The 21,053-nt window shown below is 44.9% G+C and overlaps 1 protein-coding gene across 4 annotated transcripts; it reads left to right on the top strand.

The window, feature by feature from the left end:
• Positions 1-2,529: 2,529 nt before the first annotated feature.
• Positions 2,530-19,486, top strand: LOC110685190. 4 transcript variants are annotated; one of them, XR_002503955.1, is made up of 6 exons: positions 2,530-2,794; positions 3,209-3,387; positions 3,473-3,719; positions 17,882-17,961; positions 18,105-18,188; positions 18,783-19,486. XR_002503955.1 is itself a non-coding variant. In XM_021861669.1 (4 exons), the coding sequence occupies exons 1-4, from the start codon at positions 17,331-17,333 to the stop codon at positions 18,928-18,930; spliced, it is 327 nt and encodes a 108-aa protein (XP_021717361.1). In that variant the 5' UTR covers positions 15,948-17,330; the 3' UTR covers positions 18,931-19,486. The 4 variants fall into 4 exon arrangements, 2 of the variants coding, with proteins under 2 accessions (XP_021717361.1, XP_021717360.1); XR_002503954.1 differs by lacking the exon at positions 2,530-2,794 and adding an exon at positions 3,027-3,124; XM_021861669.1 differs by lacking the exons at positions 2,530-2,794; positions 3,209-3,387; positions 3,473-3,719 and adding an exon at positions 15,948-17,345.
• Positions 19,487-21,053: the final 1,567 nt, after the last annotated feature.

The following is a 21,053-nucleotide window of genomic DNA, read 5'->3' as shown; positions in this document are numbered from 1 at the left end:
TTTTTTCTACTAGTGGGATTAAATGAGTCGTTAGAGTATTAGGAACAAAGACGTCGAATATCGAGCTTAGAGCGTCGAGACCGAGCGTCGCAAGTCGAGTCGAATTTGGAATTCGAGAAGACGTGAAATCAAGCAAGCGACAAGTTCGAGCCAAGCCATAGCCTCGCATTGGCCTAGTCATGCGAGTGCTAGGCTAGGCAAGGTCACCATCCCATGCGATCCTAGCATCGCCTCGCACACGCACATCGCAAGGCACTAGCATCGCAAGATGCGTGCCATGCGTGCATGTGCTGTGGCTATGCATGTGTGGCTAGGCGTGCTTGCTAGCATACAAGCACAGCCATCGCATCATGATAGGCATGGCTAAGCACAGCCCGCAAGTATCGCAAGGCCAGTAGCACGCAAGTGCTTGCTGGGCCTTGCTACCGCAACCAGGAAGCACATAGCACACGCACCGCAGCTCGCTATGCATGCTTGTGCTATGGGCTATGCGTGCTAGGCAATGGCACGCACTAAGCATTCCTAGGCCTCGCCTATCGCACAGCGTCACGCACCAAGCAGCAGCGTGTTAGGCATGCTAGGTTGTGCGTGTGTGTGCTAGCAAGCCGCACCAAGTAGCTGCGTGCTATGCATGCTGGGCTGTGTGTGCGCGCTAGCGAGCAGCACCAATCACCATGCCACTCGCACAACAACACGCACCAGGCAGCAGCGCATGCGTGTGCTAGCTGGCTGTGTGTGCTGGCTTGCTGCGCATGTGCGCGGGCAGGCTGGCTAGCAGCCCAGCCTTAGTGCTAGGCACCAGCTGGCAGCCTTGGCAGCCAAGGCAGGCTGGCAGCTAGCCAAGTGGCGAGGTGGTCCGATTTTGTGTGGGGACTAAGGGTTGGTGCTTAGCTTGGGGAGCAAGGTTATTTGGTCCCCGCCTTTGGTTGTCCTCACCTACTCTCTCCCTCCATGTGACACTTGGACCTTGTTGATTGCCTTGCATCTTATTTTGTTTTTGATCAAAATAAAAATAGAGAAAAATACAAATCTCCCACATTGATGGGAGAATGGAGATCAAGTCTCCATTCCCTATAAAAACCCAAGTTTTGGGTTTGGAAAAAATCACTTGAATTGAACTCAATAAGGTGTTTCCCTATAGATGAGGAAACCTTTAAGTTCGTAATACTCTAGTCTTTTCTTGGTCTAGCCCTGACTAACCTTCGGGGTAGAGGCCATTCGGGTCGGGTCTCGAGGGAGGACTCCGTCGGAGGCTCTCACGCTTGCGGAGCTAAGGCTTTGAAGTTTGAGCTTTATGGGAGCGAAGCACGCGTCAAGGGTAAGAATGTCTTTTCTCTTTCTTTTTCTTATGTTGTTAATTATGTGATTGCATGTTTAATTACTTTAATTAGGGAGCGGGTCTTGGGCGAGTTTTTCTTCCGCGTAGCGTTGGACGCTACGAAACCCAACAGTTGGGTTTGGTAAGGAATTCGAGTAAGCGGCCTAGATAGCTTGAATTTCTCACATAGCCAAAGTTGAAGCACAATTTGACATCCTTTGACAAAATCCCCAGGGTTTTGCTTCAAATGGTCAAGCCCCATCATGAGCTCGCCCAGGATGAAAGGCCCTAACTGGCTCCTTGACTCAATTTATAAAGAGAAAGTTGTAAGAAAATTCTCTAGCATCAAAATAACAAGCAGGTGCTAATTGCTTACCATATTGCATGGTATGCCTAGTAAATCCCTCATAACTGCATCATTTCCCCTTGGGTCAGTAGGAGTAATCACACGGCCTCGTTTAGGGAGACCTAATAAACCCTCCACTTCTTCTAGAAGAGGGGTCATTTTTGTCTCTCCGAAGCGAAAAACATGGCGTTCTTCATCCCAAAATTCAACAGCAGCATGAATCATATCATACCGAGGTTGAATATACAAAAGGGGAGTGATGGTTTTGGTAAAGTCACTAGTATAAGGAGAAAGACGTGGTGGAGAAATATTTTCTACCACCTCTTTCAGTTGGAGCTTTCTAGCTCCACTAATTTCATTAATTTCTTGATACATTTCATTCATTTTTTTTAGAGGGAAAAGATGGAGGAAAGAAGGAGAAAGAATAGGAAAGGGAGGAGAAAGGATGGTTTGGTGTGGAAATGAATGAACACCACCACCCTTTATATAGGGGGGGTGGTGATAATGGCTCCAAAAAAACGAAGCCAAAAGAGTTTGCTTTTCCGCAAACTCAATACTAACCATCTGATGTTTCACTAGTAGAAAAAACTAAATAGGCACCCCCCTATAGCACCGGTTCTTGAAAACCGGTGCCAAAATAAATGGGCGGGGCTTAAAAATTCAGAGTTGGCACCGGTTCTAACCAAAACCAGTGCCAAGCATTTAATTAGCACCAGTTCAAACTGGTGCCAACTTATGAAAAAAAAAAAAAAGTATGGGAAAGAGTTGGCACCGGTTCTCCTTAAACCGGTGCCAACTATGGTATTTAGCATCGGTTTAAACCGGTGCCATTTTTGAAAAAAAAAACCGGGCGAAATAAAAAAAAAAAAAATCGGGGTATTCATTTCTCTGCTTCTTCTTCTTTCTTTCTTTCCCCCCTGCATTTCATTTTCGTTATCCCTAACTCTCGTTTTCGCCTTTCTCTTAGCTTCGACCACCTTTCTCCATATTTCTCCTCCATTACGCGTGCTCGTAGTTCTCCATTGAAGCGCATTCTGAGCTTTGTCCATATCACTCCTCCACTACGCGTACTGTTAATTCTCCATTGAAGCGGATTCGAGCTTTCTCACCTTCATTGAAGCAGCTTCGAGGTAAAAATTTGTTTTTGTCCTTTTGTTTTCGCAATCTAGGGTTTGTCGTTTATTTGATTATCGAATTTAGGGTTAGTTCTTGTAAATTAGGGTTAGTTTACTACTGCAACCCTCTTAATTTCGATTAGGGTTCTCTGGGTTTGGGTTTCACTTTGGGGTTTTTCTGGATTTGACTTTCTTTTAGGTAGTCAATGGGGAGGCAGTTTTGTGGGGGGTTTAGGGGTTTCTTGGGTGCTCAGGGTGGCTGCGGTGGTCGATTTTGACAGTTCAGATTACATTGATTATGGCACATCTGGTAAAATAGCAGGCTTCATTGCTGAAACAATTCAGGTTTACCTGTCTCTTTGTTTCGTGCTTCAAAAGTTACTTGTTTTTAGTTACTGTAACTCAATGGTACTTGTTATTTATGTTTAGGGTGTTGGAGGAGCAGTTGAATTAGCTCCTGGATATTTGAAGCTGGTGTATGATATGGTACGTAAGGATGGAGGAGTCTGCATTGCTGATGAAGTTCAGACTGGATTTGGTAGAACAAGGAGCAAGTATTGGGGCTTTGAAACACAAGGCGTTATTCCTGATATAGTGACAATGCAAAGGTCTTTTAGTATACTCTAGCTGTAGTACTTATTTTGATTTAACATAATGTCTTTTATCTGACCAGAACTTAACATAATGTTGCAGGGTATCGGCAATGGCCTACCCCTTGGAGCAGTGGTGACCACACCTGAGATTGCTAGCGTATTGGCTCAGAAAATTCAATTTAATACTTACGGAGGAAACCCGGTGTGCTCTGCAGGTGGTCTTGCAGTCCTGAGGGTAATTGACAAGGAAAAACGTCAACAACACTGTTCTGATGTAGGGACCCGCCGCCACTCACCCTGCGCCGGCCACCCTCCGTTCAATTTCGTAATTTACTCATGCTTCAACTGTATTACCTTCTTTTCATTCTCTAATTCCTTGTTTACATTTCACTTTAGCATTTCTGAACATTTTATTCTGGAATTTTGGTCAGGTTGAAATTATCTTAATTGTGATGAATTTATTGACTTACATTTTAGGTTAATTGTTTAGCATCGTTGAAAAATAAGGACGGGAAATTTTATATTTTAGGTTGATTTTGTGCGCTTTGTTCTTTCTGAATCTTAGTTTTGATTCTGATCATAGTTTGGGTTATTTATGTAACTTGGACTCTTCATTTCACCTCGGGTTCTCTTGTCGGATCCTCAGCATTGGAAATTTTTGGAAACTTGGAAACTTACCTGAATCCGAGTAACCTAGGTATCCAGTTGTAATAAATTTATGAACTGCGAGAAGTGTTTTGATTTTTTGTTGCGAATTTGAAAATTTTCGGGCTGACATGTATGTGCGAAGTAACGTCATGTATGATCTTGGTGATTGTTTCGGGGTTTTCTGATGTCCTGCGGGAGAGTTACAATTCCGAGACTGGAACCGGACGCCTGTACCTGCAAAATAACGGAGACTCCTGGGAGCTCCGCCTCCAACGGTCAAGTTAGTACCTGATTAAGGAGAAATTAATGCGGAAATTAAAGTGATTTGGTCTCTCTAGGTTAGAGTGTTTAAGGTAGGTAATCTGCTTTGTTAGCGAGATCAGCCGCTTATTACTGTGTGTAATTAATGTGTTTTTTCCGTAATGTTTCTGTTCTCTCCCTTAATGAGGATTAAGGGAGGTATTTATAACCTTGGAAAACGTGCCCATCCTAGGTTTAGGTAAACCTAGGGTCGATTGGGCTTCCCTCGAAAGTTGGGCCTGGGTGGCCGGTTTCTCCATTAGGCATGGAGTATGCCACATGTCTTGACATAACAGGTCCAAGGTGGACGAATAAGCGCGTGCCACGTGGGAAGCCCTGACTGTTCCAAATGGGGGACACTTGGCAGGACCTGATTGGTCCACGTGGCGCATTCCGATTGGTGGGAGCAAAATCCCCTAATCATTTGCCCCTCACAGGTGGCACGTGATTGGTCACGTGTTACCTGTGACACGTGTCGCACTGTAACAGGCGACGGCCTGCTACAGGTGTCAGTCGGCGAAAGGACGAGAGATTTTCCCGCCCAAATTTTGAATTCTGAAAGTGACCCTTCGCCTTCTCACTTCGCCTATATAAGGGAGAGTTGTCTTGAGTCATTTTCACACTTTGAGAACTTTTTGAGAACATTCGGACCCCTGAACTTGCTCTGACATTTTGGACCTTTTCTGCCTACCGCCTACTCTGACAAGCCGACTGCACAGGATTTTCAGAACTTCATCAACCGTCACTCGTTCAGGTAACTCAGTTCTCTTACTCTTAATTTTCTTTTTATTTTCTGAAATGGCACCACGGAAGCACACGACACGACCTAGGTTAGTGATCAGCCGGTCACCGGGGACGGCTGAATCTAGGACTAGGAGTGCCGCCTGCCCTTTTCCGGACCCATCTTTGCCCTTTATACAAAGTCCGACTGTATCTGTGTCTATGCAGAGCAGGATGGCCAGAACGAAAAAGACAGCTAGGATCTCAAATTCAGACGGCTCCTCCCACAGGGTGCCGCTTAGTGAAACATCTGACCAGGCGCCGGCGCCAGATGTGGAAGTGAAACAAGGCGGCCTGGATGCCGGCAATTCTGTGGGGGGAGTCATAGTGACCCCTTCCCATTTAACAGTTAACAAATCTGCTCCTTTTCAAAGAGAGGAGGCGGGCCCCTCCGGGAGAGGGGAGGAGTCGTCCTCTTCGGACTCGTCGGAGGACGATTCCGAGTCAAGCTCTTCTGGCCATGCTTCTTTGGGTACAGAAGAGAAAAACAGCCGCCTGCAAGAGGCAAGACTTTCTCACGCAGTTGAGAAGGGGGACAATTGGGCGGAACCATCCGCCTCTTACCGAGAGCTAAATACCCCCTACTACTGCACGGTACCTCGGGGCCGAATCACAGCCATGCAAGAGAAAGTGGAGAGCTTTATTGCAAACCACACCATGGGCCCCGATTTTCTAGTGTTTGTGCCGGATCCAGAAGACACAGTCGTCTGGCCGGCTGGTTCCAGTTATGATAGCGCCTGCTGTGGCTGCTACGAGGCGGCCATCAAGGCAGGGCTTCGCTTCCCATTACATCCGGCTATTCAGCGGATTTTGGATGGGTATGAGTTGGGGTTATGGCAGTTAGCCCCAAACTCCTGGGTCAACGTACTCGGCTATGTGGCCGGGTGCGAACTGCACGGGGTGGAGCCGAGCTTCGAGGCTTTCAACCATATGAACTATCTCAGCCGGACCCCTAAGACAGGCGGTACCGGCTGGTATCAATTGACAAGCCACAGGGGCTACCTCATGACAAGAGGTAAAGCAAACAAGTGGAAGGACTGGCGGAGCACCTTCCTCATCATTGAGAGTTCAGACATTGAGCTGAACAAGCGCTTCAATAGGTGGAACAGGAATCCGCCCCTTCTTGCAGGCGGCCGTAGCATGCCGCCTGTTCCCCCCAAGGCTAAGAAAGAGATCCTTGATAAAGGACTCTTTAAAGTAGAGTGGAGGGTCGACTCTACTTCAGGGGTACGAGAGCAAGTACCCCTGCACTGCGTCCCGAGCTTCAAGTGGCTCTATGACGAGTACTTTTTGGCCGCCTGCGGCCTCAGCTGTCGGTGCTCAAGAGGTAGTCGGCCTGTCGAATACTCTGTTGTTCCATACATTTGTTGTTTATCTTTTATTAACTTTGCTGTTTGTTTTTGCAGCTGACGCCATGAGCAAAATTACCGCCTCCAAGACTGCGGCGGCCATGTTGCGGGCCTCTATTATGCAACAAGCTTCAACCGACTCCCCCAAAAAGGGGGCACCCTTGGTGAGCTCCGAACCTTTCACCCTCTTTTTGGAGTGTTTATGCATATACTGACTTTTTTCTTCTGTTTTAGACGGGTGCTCCAAGAGCTTCATCTTCCCAACAGCCGGACCCCAAGGCCCGGAAGACGACTGTTGGGAGCTCTCCTGGTTCTGCCAGGAAACAGGTGGCGGCTGAGAAACAGCCGACCACTTCTTCTAAAACTCCAACTGGGCCGCCTAGAGGTATGAAGTTGTCCTTGTAAATTTTAGACTTGCTCCCTTTTTTACCAAGTCTAATCCGTTTGTTTATGCTTGATGCAGCCGGCCCCCAGGAGCCTGACTTGGTAGAGATGGCCAAGTCTATGATCAGGGCAGTTCCTCCAGCTGAAAGGGAGGCGGTCAGGGGTGTCGGCACCCTTGACCTTGACGGGATTGCAGGGGTCCTTGCTGAGGTATACTTAGCATATTTTTGAGTATTTGAATTTCTGGACGCCTGTTTTCTTTTTTGTTTGGAAACTGACGCCTGTTTCTTTGTACTTAGGCCCTGCTCCGAGTGAACGGCCTTCGCAAGCCGCTTGATCGGAAGAACAAAGAGGTAAAGGCTGCAAAAGCTATGGCCGCCTCTGACTGTGATAAGGCAATGTTTCAAATTGCCCAAAATGAAGTACTGACCATTGATATTCTTTATTATCAGGCGCAGGCTACCGCCGCTGTTCGGGCTCAGTTAGAGGTGGCCCAGAAGAAGAATGACGAGCTGGAGGCGACCATCACAAATCTCAAGGCCGAGCTGAAACCTCTTCGCCTGAAAATGTACTCTTACGAAGCCATGGAGAAATCCTTGGCCAGCGTAAAGGAACGCCTGGTGACCCAGGAGAAGAGTCTTACCCAAGAGCTCTCGGAAAAGGCCGAGCAAGAGAAGAAAGAGCTGGTCCGGGAGATGATGGAAGACTCCGCTCAAATCCAGCGCATGACCTGGGGCCGCCTCTTCCCCAGTGCCGACTTTGCCTCTTGGGAAAGAACGTACCGCCAGTGTTCGGATACATATAATCAAGAGATTCTGGCGGCTGCTGAAGAAGAGGCGTTGGAGGAAGCTTTGGAGGAGGAGGAGCCGGTAGTGGCGCTTGTGCCGCTTGGGGGTAAGGCATCAAAAAAGGATGCAGCTGAAGCCGAGTCCATCAAGAAGAGTGCTGACCAGGCGGCAGCTGCTAATACTGAACTGCCCCCTTCTTAAGCTTTATGTATTCTTTCCACGGCCTGCGTGCCGTTTGCATTGTATTTACCCGGCCAGGGGGCCGGGGCTTTGAATATTTTGCTGGTCTTTAATGACCGGCTTATTTTTAATGAATTTTTGTTTTGCCTTAAATTTGTCTAAGTATTGAATATTCCAATATCCAATTGTTCACTAGACCGACTGTTTTACATGGCCGATAGTTGCAGACAGGTACGGAAAGTTAGTCACGCCGCCTATGCCCCTGGACGACTGGTTGTCTGTTTCCAGGATAGACGATCAGTCGACCATTTATCCAATCAGTATTCGAACTATTTTAAAGACTGGATCCTTTTTTTTTTTAGGCAGGCGGTCCTGTCTTTTGTAAATTTAACCAAGTAGGAAAGTGGTCTGACCAAGTAAACATGAGTGTTACCTAGTCGCCAAAGTAGTTGAGATAACAAGCGGCGGGTACCGGTTGTTTCCCTCTATTCAATATTTGTTGGCTTTTAACTCGTAATTTGTTAACTTAGCAGGAGTAGTGGTTGAGAGCCCCTGTTTGATAAAAACAAGCGGACGACTCATACCTTTTAGGCTCCATACTAAGTTTGAGGGAGTGACTATAAGTTAACATAGGAGTTACTTAGTCTCCGTCACACTTGATTGAGTAGTAGAGGTTCCAGGCGGCAGAGGCCGGCTGATCCCCTTGATTCGCCAATGTTTGTTGGCTATTAACTCAATAGGTTACCTAGTAGGAATAGGGGTTTGAGTGCCCCTGTTTGCCAAAAAACAGGCGGTCTACTCAAACCTTTTAGGTTCCATACCAAATTTGAGGGAGTGACTATGAGTTAACATTGGAGTTACTCAATCGCCGTCACTCTTGCTTGAGAAGTAGAGGTACCAGGCGGCGGAGGACGGCTAGACCCCTTAATTCGCCAATGTTTGTTGGCTATTAACTCAAGAGGTACCCCCTGCATTTATCCCAAGTAATACAGGCGGTCATCTGACTCAGATGTCAACTGCTACCACTGGTTTGGTTAGTGATAGAGTTATCCTTGTCTCAAAAACGGCTACGTGGTTGCCCTTGGGGACAGTCGTATAGGTGCCGTGTAATTAGTTTATAGAGCAATGTTCCACCCACAAGGGAGCTGCTCTCTGCGACGAATTTCATCCGGAGGGATGCCGCCGGACGCCTGCTATGATGTTGGGACATGTCGTATTAGTTTTGTAGATTTGATCAGTTGGCTTGGCGCCTGGTCTGATCATTTGGCCTGTGGCCTTGGTAAGTTCTTGGTGAACGTAGATGCTAAAAGAAGGGTAGCCGCCTGATAGGCACAGGGTCGGCCAGGCCCTAATCTTTTTTTTTTTTTTTTTTAGCTAAGTATTAGTGGGGTGGCTATGTGTTTGGAACCAGTAGGCCATCTTCTTATGGAGAGTAGCCGACTATATGTCCAGACGACATGCCCCTATTGTGAGTAAAATACTCAATGGAGAGTAGCCGACTGTAAAGGTACAGACGGCATGCCCCTCCGAAGATAGAGTGAAAAACTCAATGGAGAGTAGCCGACTGTAAAGGTACAGACGGCATGCCCCTCTGAAGAGAGTAAAAATACTCAATGGAGAGTAGCCGACTGTAAAGGTACAGACGGCATGCCCCTCTTAAGTAAGAATAAAAATTAAACATGGAGAGTAGCCGACTATTTGTTAGTAGGCGTGCCCCTCTTAGTACAAAATTGAATAGTAAGTGCAAACTTTTATTAAGTAGCTCTTGACTTTACATCATTCAAAAGAAATATTTCTTAAGATTATCTACATTCCAAGTTCGAGGCAACGGTTGTCCGTCTGGTGTTTCCAGACGGTAGGTACCGTCCCTGACTTCCTCATAGATTCGGTAGGGTCCTTCCCAGTTGGGAGTTAGTTTGCCAGACTCATTAGCCCTACCAACTGCTTCCATTTTTCTAAGTACAAAGTCCCCTACTTTGAGTGGACGCCTGTGTACTTTTTTGTTGTATGATCTAGTCATTCTCAAGCGATAGATCTCATGGCGCAAGACAGCATTGCCCCTCTTTTCAGGAAGTGAGTCTAATGCCAGGCGCATGGCTTCCCAGTTTGCCTCTTCGTCATATAGCATTACTCGAAGAGTCGGCTCGTAGTGTTCTATTGGAAGAACAGCTTCCGCACCGTAAGTTAGGAGGAATGGAGTTTCTCCAGTCGCCCCTTTTTCAGTCGTCCTAATGGCCCAGAGAACATGTGGTAGTTCATCCGCCCATAGGCCGCCTGCACGTTCAATCTTTTTCTTGAGACCGTCTGAGATGATTTTATTAAAGGCTTCTACCTGGCCGTTTGCTTGTGGACGGCCGACAGATGCAAAGTAGTTTGCAATTCCTTGGTCACCCAACCAGCTTTTGAGAACAGGCGTCTCAAATTGGGGACCATTATCAAAAACCATAGACATGGGAACCCCGAACCGAGTGATGACATTTTTCCAAATGAATGAAATTACATCTTTTGTCTTGATTCCCTTTACAGCCTCCGCCTCTACCCATTTAGTGAAGTAGTTGACGGCAACAAGTATGTACCTCCTTCCGCCGGTAGCAGGCGTATATGGACCCAGAATGTCCATGCCCCACTTAGCAAACGGTAGTGGGCTGTGAATGGTAGTGAGGTCAGTAGCCGGACGGTGAATTAGTTTGCCAAACCTTTGGCACTTGTCACATTTTTTCACCATCTCCATTGCATCTGCTTCCAAAGTAGGCCAAAAGTAGCCCTGCCGCCTTGCCCTTTGAGCAAGCATCCTACCACCTATATGAGAAGCACAGTAACCAGAGTGAAGATCGTCTAGTATCTCTCGTCCCTTTTCTGGAGTAACACACTTTAAGAAGGGTTGAAGGTACCCCTTTTTGTGAAGTTCTCCCTTTATCATTTCAAAACAGGTGGCTCGTTTTTTCAGTGCTGCCGCCTGTTGAGTATCATCCGGCAGTGTACCGTTTGTCAGATATGCCCTGATTGAATCCATCCAGGTTGAGCTTCTGTCTAGGATTCCAATAGGGTTTTCCTCTATGCTTCTCTTCTCCATTACTTCCCAAAAAACAGTTCGAGGAGTATCAGAGGAGGCGGATGATGCTAATTTTGACAGTGCATCCGCCTGGTTGTTTTCTGATCTCGGCACTTGGATCAGATGGAAATCCTCAAGGGAGCCGACTGCTTGTCGGACCGCCTGTAAATACTTGATCATGGCCGGATGGGTTGCTTCGTATTCGCCATTGTACTGACTCACTATCAATTGTGAATCGGAACAGGCGTCTATTTTTCTTGCCCCTGCCGCCTTGCACATGCGGATCCCGGCTAGTAAAGCTTCATATTCTGCCTCATTGTTTGAAGCCTGAAAACTGAAGCGTAGAGCATACTCGTACCTGTCGCCCTCTGGCGACTGACATATGACGCCTGCTCCACAACCATTTGAAGTAGAGCTTCCGTCCACATATACCTTCCATACTTGGTCTGGAACTTGAGAGTCAGGAGGACGAGTCATCACTACAATAAAATCAGCAAAGGCTTGCCCCTTCACTGCTTTTCTAGGCTCGAATGTAACTTCGAGGCTCTGTATTTCTATGGCCCATTTGATCATTCGGCCTGACGACTCCATGATGGTAAGTGGCCGCTTGATAGGTTGGTCTGTATACACGACGACTGCATGTGCCAAAAAGTAGGGCTTCAATTTTTTAACAGCCATGAAGAGTGCAAGACCAAATTTCTCCACTAGGGGATACCTCAACTCGGCATTTTTCAGTACGTGACTGACAAAGTAGACCGGGAGCTGACAGCCGTCTCTTTCAGCAAGGAGCACAGCGCTTAACGCATGATCAGAGACGGCCAGGTACATGTAGAGAACCTCTTTGGGCAAAGGGCTGACCAGCCTCGGCAAGGAATGCAAGTGAACTTTTAATTTCTGGAAGGCGGCCTCAGCATCCGGCCCCCATTCAAACCTTGCCTTTTTCTTAATTGCCTGGAAAAAGTATAGGCATTTGTCGCCTGATCGGCTTAGAAATCTTCCCAAAGCCGCCAGACAACCTGTTAACTTCTGAACCTCTCGGATGGTACGAGGCGACTGCATGTCAATGACCGCCTGCACCTTCTCAGGGTTCGCCTCTATTCCTCTCTGATTGATAAGGAATCCGAGAAATTTCCCAGACTCAACTCCAAATACACATTTCTTGGGATTGAGCATGACATGGTGCCGCCTGAGTGTGGCGAAAGTTTCTCGGAGGTCCGACAGATGATCTTTCTGAAGTTTAGTCTTGACAATCATATCATCAATGTATGCCTCGACGTTTCTCCCAATCTGATCAAAGAACACAGTGTTTATCATTCGTTGGAAGGTAGTCGGGGCATTCTTAAGACCAAACGGCATGACCGTGTAACAGTATAACCCCTGATCAGTGACGAAGGCCGTCTTCTCCTGATCTTTCTTCCATAAAGGAATTTGATGGAAACCAGAATAGGCGTCCATAAAACTCATCAAGGCATGGCCGGCTGTTGAGTCGACTTGGTTATCAATTTTAGGCAGAGGGTAACTGTCTTTGGGGCACGCCTTGTTTAAGTCTGTGTAGTCTACACACATTCGCCAGGTGCCATTCGGCTTTTTAACAAGCACCACATTTGCAACCCAGTCTGGGAAGTAACATTGCCGAATGAACCCTGCATCAAGTAATTTTTTAACTTCGGCGGCTGCCGCCTGACTTCTTTCTTCGCCATGGTTCCGCTTCTTTTGCCGTACCGGCTTCTTTTTCGGATCCACAGCTAGTTTATGTACCGCCAGATCAGGACTAATGCCTGGCATTTCATGGACTTCGAATGCAAAGATGTCCTTGTATTCTTTCAATAGTTTGTGAAAGTTGTCACCAAGGTTTCTCAGAGCAGTCGTCCCAACTTTGACTGTTCGGTCAGGACGTGAGTCGTCTAAGATCAGGTCCGCATGCTCACCAGCCGGCTGAGGGCGGAACTCATCCGGCCGCTCCTCTGCCAATGATTGCTATTTTCTTGCTTTTCTTGCGGCCCCTGTCTGGGATGCCTTTCTCTTTTTGCCGCCTGCTTCTTGAACAGGCGCACTCTCCTTGTCAAGGTCTGTTTTTTCACCGCTTGACCCAGTAGCCATAACAGTGGGCTTGACATCCGAGAGATAGCACTCTCGGGCCATCCTCTGATCTCCCCTTAGGGAGCCGACTGTTCCATTATCCCTCTCAAACTTGAGCAACATAAGAGATGGGATTATAACAGCCTTGGAATTATTCAGGGTAGGTCGACCCAGAATCATGTTGTAGGCCGAGAGTTCCTCTACTACCAGGAACCGGACTACCATGTGTCGTCCTTCCCCTTTTTCGCCCAGGCGGATGGGTAAATCTACTCGTCCCAGTGGGTGGACGACTCCTCCTCCAAACCCTACTAAAGGGTGGGAGGCCGGATGTATGCAATCAGTCTGATATTTTAGTTTCGACAGACATTTGCTACTGATGAGATCTGAGGAGCTTCCGGTATCTATGAGGATTCGGCCAACTCTCTGGTTGGCCACTTTACATTCAATAACGAGAGGGTCGTCATGCGGCCCCCTTACCCCTCCTAGATCTTCTTCAGTGATGACAATCTCAGGAAATGAATATTTGGACGACCGTTCTTGGTGAACGGAATTTACATCTAACCGCCTGATATTGTCTTTGTTGCCCCTAATAGTGGGGCCGCCTCCTGAGAAGCCGCCTGCAATGGTGTAGACGACTGCATCATCTGTATCGGAGCTGTCGGCCTGCTGATTCTTTTTGGCCGACTGCTTTTTTGAGGAAGTGTTCCCCGTAGATTTCTTGACATAAGTGTCAAGATCACCTTGCTCAGCCAGGCGGTCTAGGTATCGCATGAGACTGATGCAGTCATTGGTGTGATGACCAACATCATCATGATAAGCACATAATTTATCTTGGTTCCGGTTGTTTGCAGAACCCTTCATGGGGACCGGCTTCTCAATTGAGATCCGTCCCTTGATTTCTTTTAGGATAAACTGGTTATCCTTGTTAAACGCATACTTTGGGGAGTATGGTTTGAATTCTTTTTTCTTTTTCTGGGCCGGCTGTTTAGAGGAATCAGCCGCCCAGACCTCTTTTCTTTTCTCATCTTTGTTAGACGACTGTTTCTGTCGTCCTTCTCTTTTGTCGAACCTTTTCCCGTCCGACTGTTTTATCGTACAAAGATCAGTCGCCTGTATATAGGCTTCTGCTTCAATCAAGGCCTCTTGAAGAGTCGCCACCCTTTTTCGAACCAAATCAAATTTGAAGGTAGACCCGTCTTTGAGACCTCTGAAAAAGTCAGTATAAGCTACCTCATCCGGTAACCCTTGAATCTGTATTCTCATCAGGTTAAATCGCCTGATGTAAGAACGAAGCCCCTCCTTCTCGCCCTGCTGAATTGTTCCCAAATCAAGGGTCGTTTTCTTCGCAGGGATGTTCATGGCGAAGTTAGAGGCAAATAAGTAAGCAAGCGTCCTGAAGCTATTTACACAACCAGTCGGCAGGTTGCCGAACCATTGCTGTGCGATTACTTTGAGAGTCGCTGGGAAACACTTGCACCAAGTGGGATCATCCAACCCTTGAAGGTACATCAGGTTGGTGAATGCCATCAGATGGTCTTCTAGGTTAGTAGTGCCGTCATAGGCGCCTACTAGTACATTTTTCACTTTGGCCGGCTGAGCGGCTTCAGTAATTTCCTTGGAGAAGGCCGACGGCTGTTCACCAAGTCTAAGCAACCGTAGCTGCCAGTCCATAGGTTGGACGTTTTTTGCTGCAGGTCCACCAAACGGAGGTGGCTGCAAAAAATACTGTTGTTGCGGCACAAATGGTAAGTTTGGTACCGTCTGGTCACTATGAAAGCCGGACTGACGGGAGGTGCCGCCTGACTGACTCTCATGGTACGACTGAGTATGCCTCATCGAGGCATTTCGCAAACTGTCTTGAAAGTTTGAAGTAGAGGCCGACTCTGACAATCGGTCACTCTTCTTCTGCTCTAGCAGTAGCCGAGCATCTGTGAATGTTTGCTTCGACCCGTCCGCCTGAATATGACGAACAGGTTTCCTATTTCCTGTAGGATAACGGAATTTTGTGAAATCAAGGGCAGGTGGCTCCCGCTTCCTAGATTTAGGATGAGGAGTCGCCTCTCGCCCTTGAACTGGCTTACTCTTCAGTGAAGTGGAGGGTTTCTTGGCCGACTGCTCCTTGACTGGAGCAGGCGGCTTCTTGTTGATCAACTCTTGAATCTCTCCCTTGAAGTCCCTCATGAAGGTCATGAGTTCGTTCCTTGTGATGGGAGCAGACCCATCAGTCGGCTGTTGCCGAACAGGCGGTGCGCCTGCTGGCTCGCTTCCTGTTTGAAGATGCTCCCGTTCCCTCCTTTCGGTATGACGGGTACGTCGGGCCCTTAGGGTCCCGTCTGAAGCTGTATGAGCTTCAACTTCAAATTCACTTTCGGTATCATGGTCCGACTGAACTTGAGGGTCGTCTAGGGGACGCCTCTCTTCAGGAGTCGGTACAGACTTGGATGCCATCTCAGAAGTACTCTCCCCACAGACGGCGCCAAATGTTTCGGGGTTTCTGATGTCCTGCGGGAAAGTTACAATTCCGAGACTGGAACCGGACGCCTGTACCTGCAAAATAACGGAGACTCCTGGGAGCTCCGCCTCCAACGGTCAAGTTAGTACCTGATTAAGGAGAAATTAATGCGGAAATTAAAGTGATTTGGTCTCTCTAGGTGAGAGTGTTTAAGGTAGGTAATCTGCTTTGTTAGCGAGATCAGCCGCTTATTACTGTGTGTAATTAATGTGTTTTTTCCGTAATGTTTCTGTTCTCTCCCTTAATGAGGATTAAGGGAGGCATTTATAACCTTGGAAAACGTGCCCATCCTAGGTTTAGGTAAACCTAGGGCCGATTGGGCTTCCCTCGGAAGTTGGGCCTGGGTGGCCGGTTTCTCCATTAGGCATGGAGTATGCCACATGTCTTGACATAACGGGTCCAAGGTGGACGAATAAGCGCGTGCCACGTGGGAAGCCCTGACTGTTCCAACTGGGGGACACTTGGCAGGACCTGATTGGTCCACGTGGCGCATTCCGATTGGTGGGAGCAAAATCCCCTAATCAGTGATCATTACTCAAACTTTGACATCTTACTTATCTTCCACTTCTAGTCACTCTACCATATTCTAAGAAGTGCAAGTATTATTTAGGCTGCATCATTTACATTACTAAGGAGTTGTATTTAGTGTGGATTTTTACTGGAGCTTTTCTTCATTGTGACATGCTTGGAAAATCTAAAAGAAAATATCCCGGTGCAGAATTTTTGTATCTGGTCTGTCCATATAGGTTCTTCTAAGATTTTCTGTCACTCAGTTGGGTTCTATATATATATTCACTTAAACATGAATTGTGCTGGTAGTTAAGGTAAACACTTTGCTCCTTAATTTTTTTTTTTTTTTTTTTTTTTTTTTTTTTTTTGTGTTAGCAATTTAAACAACTTTTTTTTTGTGACAAATTAGAGCTATTATAATTAGTTTGAAATAGTAGGAGCCCCTATTTTGACGAGCTCAGCACCAACTTTTTGTTTGTTGATCTCTCAAACTTGTGTACGGTTTTGACCAACTTTTGATGATTGGTTCATATGCAGTTTCACGTGATGATGTTTATAGTTAGGAATGCAGTAGTCTTGAATCCTTAGCATTCTTATGTATTTCTCATCCAGAAAAGTAAAAAGGAAAAGGCTCTTTTCTTTCGTTTCTACATGCTGCAGATTTCTGTTTAAATATATAGTGTTGGGATTCTTGTGAGGGAGTAAGATGTTTAAGTCATTTAGTCATGCTTATCCTCCTACCTGTGGTGCTGGTTTAAAAGTGTGAATTGTTTCTTTGGAAGATTTGTAATTTAACGTAATTGTTGAAAGAAAAATTAGCCGTCTCTCTGACCTTTCAGCAATGTCAGACTTATTTGAAATATATGACACATATTTAGAAAGTTTCTTAAAGTATTTCAATTAGCATTTTAAGTATTTTGAGGGATCATACCAATAAATATACAAGTATCTGTTTGAGATTTTAGATGCACTGCCAGACATGGGAGTCGTGGTAGTTGGAGAGTTAATGTCAGAAAATATTCTCAATAATCTGGTGTTCTAGTCCCTTAACCTTTTCTATGCATGTCAGCATGTGTGTGTACTTAACTTGCAACTAATCCTTTCTTCAGATCTTAATTACTTCGTACTACCTTAGCGCTATATGAATTTTGTTTACTTGCCCTATTTTAACTTTGTTCTGGTGGTACTATATTTTGTAATTGTAATTGGGAAGAAAAACTAAAGACAACTCACTTTCCTGAGATGATATTTAGAAACAGTTCTTTAATTCTTAAGCATTTAGCTAGTGGCACTAAAATTCATTTCAATGCATTTGATGCTTTAATCGGCTGGAAGCAAGAAGCCTTACCACCAGTAGAAGTTCCTGCTGCAGCAAAATGGAAATTCAGAAGGTTAGCTGAATTATTAAAATTAAGATCTCATGTATCTTTAAATGGCAAAAGACATAACAGTTCAATTTAACATGCCCAGTAAATTATGAGCAATCATAGCACACCTCAACCCAACTTTTGAATAGGTGCTGACTGCTGAGTATATCTGGGCATCTTTTGAATTGTTTGGAATTTTTTTCTTCCTATTTTCTGGTTAAGGAAAAACATTATGATCATCGTGTTGCTTCTACTTGAGTATCCTCTTCTGTATTCCTGCTGTCATTGGGCTCTCTTGTATTCAGGACTTGTGGTTGCCATTGGTCTATTGCTTTTGCACTTTGCCCCTGTCATATATTCACTTCTTATAATAAGAATGTTATATTTAAATAAATCAAGAAGCAGATTACAACTCTAAACCACATGTCTTCCTCCAAAACTATCTGTGTGAAATAACTCACAGGTTTTACATGATGTAAGGAACCCTCATGTTAATGCTCATAATGGCTACATCTCTTTTATTGCATTGTAATTGAATGCATATTTTATTCCTTCTGCAGGTTATGGGGAAAGGCATGTTGGTTATCATTTCCGATTCTAGAAAGCTCTCTTTTCTAACATTTTGTAATGAAATGCACAGGTTCTACTCTCATCTAGAGCCTTCCTCTATGAATTCTCCTCTGCTTTTTAATAGAAAAATTGGATGTATTTATAGTTTCTCGTTGTGTGAACTAATTATGGTTTAGTTGGTGACTTGTATTTGTGCTTCCGCTGACTGATTAGGTTCTTTCCAGTGACTCATGTTCAACTTTCAATCCCTGGCAACTCAAGACACCAGATTGGTAGAATGCTTGCTGTTGATGCCTTGTAAGTATAATTCCGATGTTTTGCCACTTTTATATCATTGGTTTACAGAGTTTTTATCATGAAAACAAATTTGGGAGGGAACGCACAGGCTGACTATGAGAAATTGAGATATTTTTCTTGACTTTTGGTGTTGATTTTAACAGTATCTCATATCTAATTGGATGAGCATGAGTCTTTCTAATTCCATTGTTAGCTTTGTTTAGTGAAGGTTTTTAAGACAAATTTCTGTATCCATTTGCTTTTTCATTCAATTCATTTTGCCACTGTTTGTTTTCTTTTTCTTTAATTACCCTCAATATATTTCAAATGAGCTATAAAACATAGAATAGTTGAAAACTTATATTTCAGTAAACAGTAATTTATGTTATACTCCGTAGCATTTAGCAAACTAGCAGTTCTCAAGTAGCATATAGCTTTCTGAATGTATCAAATGTCACATAGGCTGGATCTATGTTATTTGAATTGTAGTACAACATATATAACTGATATATACTTGGTGCATGTGTACTTGTTAATTTGTTATTGACATAAATTTATTCTTGGATGTGTGTTGCTGACTTTTTGAGTTGCTGGGTTGCTGCGCTCCTGATGCAGGCTGGGTGCAGTGCTAGGGCTGTGTTGCTGCGTTTCTGTGCAGCAGGGTGTGCTTGCCTTTGTTTTTATTGTTTTGCTGGCTGGTTCTGTCTCTGTCAGGGCCTGTAGGGAGTTTCTGTCTCTGTCAGGGCCTGTAGGAAGTTTCTGACCTGATGCTGTGCTTTCGTTTTTTCTGGGTTGCATTGCTGTGTGTTGCTGTGTTGTGTCTTGGAGCTGCTGCGTTCTTGTGATGCTGAGTTCTTGTTTTCTGGGGGCTGCTGTGTTTTTGTTCATCCTGATTATGAAGTGTTGTGTGTTGCTTTGATGTGGATTGGAGCTGTTGTGTTCCTGTGTAGCTGAGTTCTTGTGATGCTGGTTTACTAGGGTGCTGGTGCAGGCTGTGTTCCCAGTCCTGTGCTGACTTTGTTTGCTGATGCTTTTGATTAGCTGGCTGTGCATGGTCCTGCTCAAATGGCTGCTGCTGTTTTTTGTCATGTTTTGCTGGGTGTTGGTTTTTATTTGCTGTGTTTCGTTTGGTGTTTGTTTACAAGCTGTTTTTTTAGGAGGTCGTTGTGTTTTAGTTGAGTTGGTCTTGCTGTTTACCTATTTTGTTTTAGTTGAGTTGGTCTTGCTGTTTGTGTATGAAAGTTAACAGAAAAAATGAAAAAATGTAACTTTATATATATGTTAATGTTTCTATATCAATTTAAGTGAAAAAAATGCAAAAAAATAAATTTTTTTATTTTTTATTTTTTTGGGGTATTTTTGGCACCGGTTTTGACCAGAACCGGTGCCAAAAGTTATTTAAATTTTTTTTTTACACTTTTGGCACGGGTTCTTGCTTTGAACCGGTGCCAATAGTATTGAAAAAAAAAAACGCGCCATAGTAGTTGGCACCGGTTAACCGGTGCCAAAACATGTAGCTGGCACCGGTTAACCGGTACCAAAGCATGTAGTTGGCACCGGTTAACCGGTGCCAAATGCTTTAGTTGGCACCGGTTTTGAATCGGTGCCAAATTTTCATGGATTTGGCATCCCTCAAATACCCAACGATTCAAAACCGGTGCCAAAGGGGGGGTTTGAACCGGTGCATTTTTATCTTTTTCGTCTAGTGTTTTTGTATCCGAATTCCATAGATTATGTTATGTTCTTTCAATAATAATTGTTTCTATTCTTCAAATTCATGCGATCTGGGATTTTGATCTTTGCCTTAGAGAATCCAATATACATCCATCGAAATTTAGACATATGGGATTTTTCTTCTAAAATCGGTAGTTAATTGATACAAGGTTAAGCTTGTTTTTCAACTGCACCTAAGCTAACATTTGTGTTGCAATTGAGTGAGAATTTCACTCTCTTTTTAAGCCAGTTTTTCAACTGCACCAAAGCCAACGTTTAAGTTGTAAATTAATTAAAAATCAACTGGGATTTTCTTTCTTTTTAAAAAAAGCATGCATCTCATTGATCAAAATTTTTTATGATTTTAGGCCTTAATTCGTAGTTTTAGTTGTTTTTCTTTTAATATAGATTTTATAGTTTTAGTTTTGCTTTTATTTTCATTTCATTTCATTTTCCTTTCCTTTATTTTCTTTTCTTTTTATGTTGATTTCTTTCGTTCTTTTCGTTTTCATTTTATTTCTATTACTTTTGTTTGTTATGTTTAGTTTTACTTTACTTCATTTTTTCGTGAATATTCTAAGTTCAATTCTTCTTTACGCTCGCAAAACTGCGTTCTCAAGCCGGGTGGTGTTGAACCCACCGTAAACTCATTTTGGGACTGCCTGTTCGAGTGGGTAGCACGAGCTTGCTATGAGGATGATGCTCGTGCCCACCAACTATACTCACTGCAACACTCGGCCAGCCACGCTTCACACCACCAACTCCCCTCTCACGCATTTCCTTTGCTCCCGCAACAATAAACACACATCAGCCCAGCCCCTGCACTCCAGTTTATCTAAGCAACCACCTCTCCAACACCACACTCCACACCGCAATACAAACAACAACACGTAACAGAACACCACCAATTCAAGCCCCCGCAACAACCACCAACTCCCACCAGCAATAGCCACGCAACACCAACAATTACAAACCGACCAGACACAACCACCAATCAGCCACCATTCTTCCGCACCAACACAAGCGCACCAACAATAGCAATTAATCGCAGAACAGCCGCACAAATCAGCCACTGCAACGACAATCCTGGTCCACCAATCCGCCACCCGCAATCATGAATTCAACCCCCTCAATCACCATTTCAGCCACCAATTACAACAATCAATCACCACC

The sequence above is a fragment of the Chenopodium quinoa genome, unplaced genomic scaffold (genome assembly GCF_001683475.1).
Source record: "Chenopodium quinoa cultivar QQ74 unplaced genomic scaffold, ASM168347v1, whole genome shotgun sequence".
NCBI lineage: Eukaryota > Viridiplantae > Streptophyta > Magnoliopsida > Caryophyllales > Amaranthaceae > Chenopodium > Chenopodium quinoa.
Note: the sequence above shows the minus strand (reverse complement) of the source record. Positions and strands in the feature narration are given on the sequence as shown.

Coding starts and splice junctions, on each gene's coding strand:
- LOC110685190 (XM_021861668.1), top strand. CDS start 17,197: ATGATATTTAGAAACAGTTCTTTAATTCTTAAGCATTTAGCTAGTGGC. Junction 17,346..18,104: donor GCAAAATGGAAATTCAGAAG/GTTAGCTGAATT, acceptor CTGACTGATTAG/GTTCTTTCCAGTGACTCATG. Junction 18,189..18,782: donor ATGCTTGCTGTTGATGCCTT/GTAAGTATAATT, acceptor CTCCTGATGCAG/GCTGGGTGCAGTGCTAGGGC.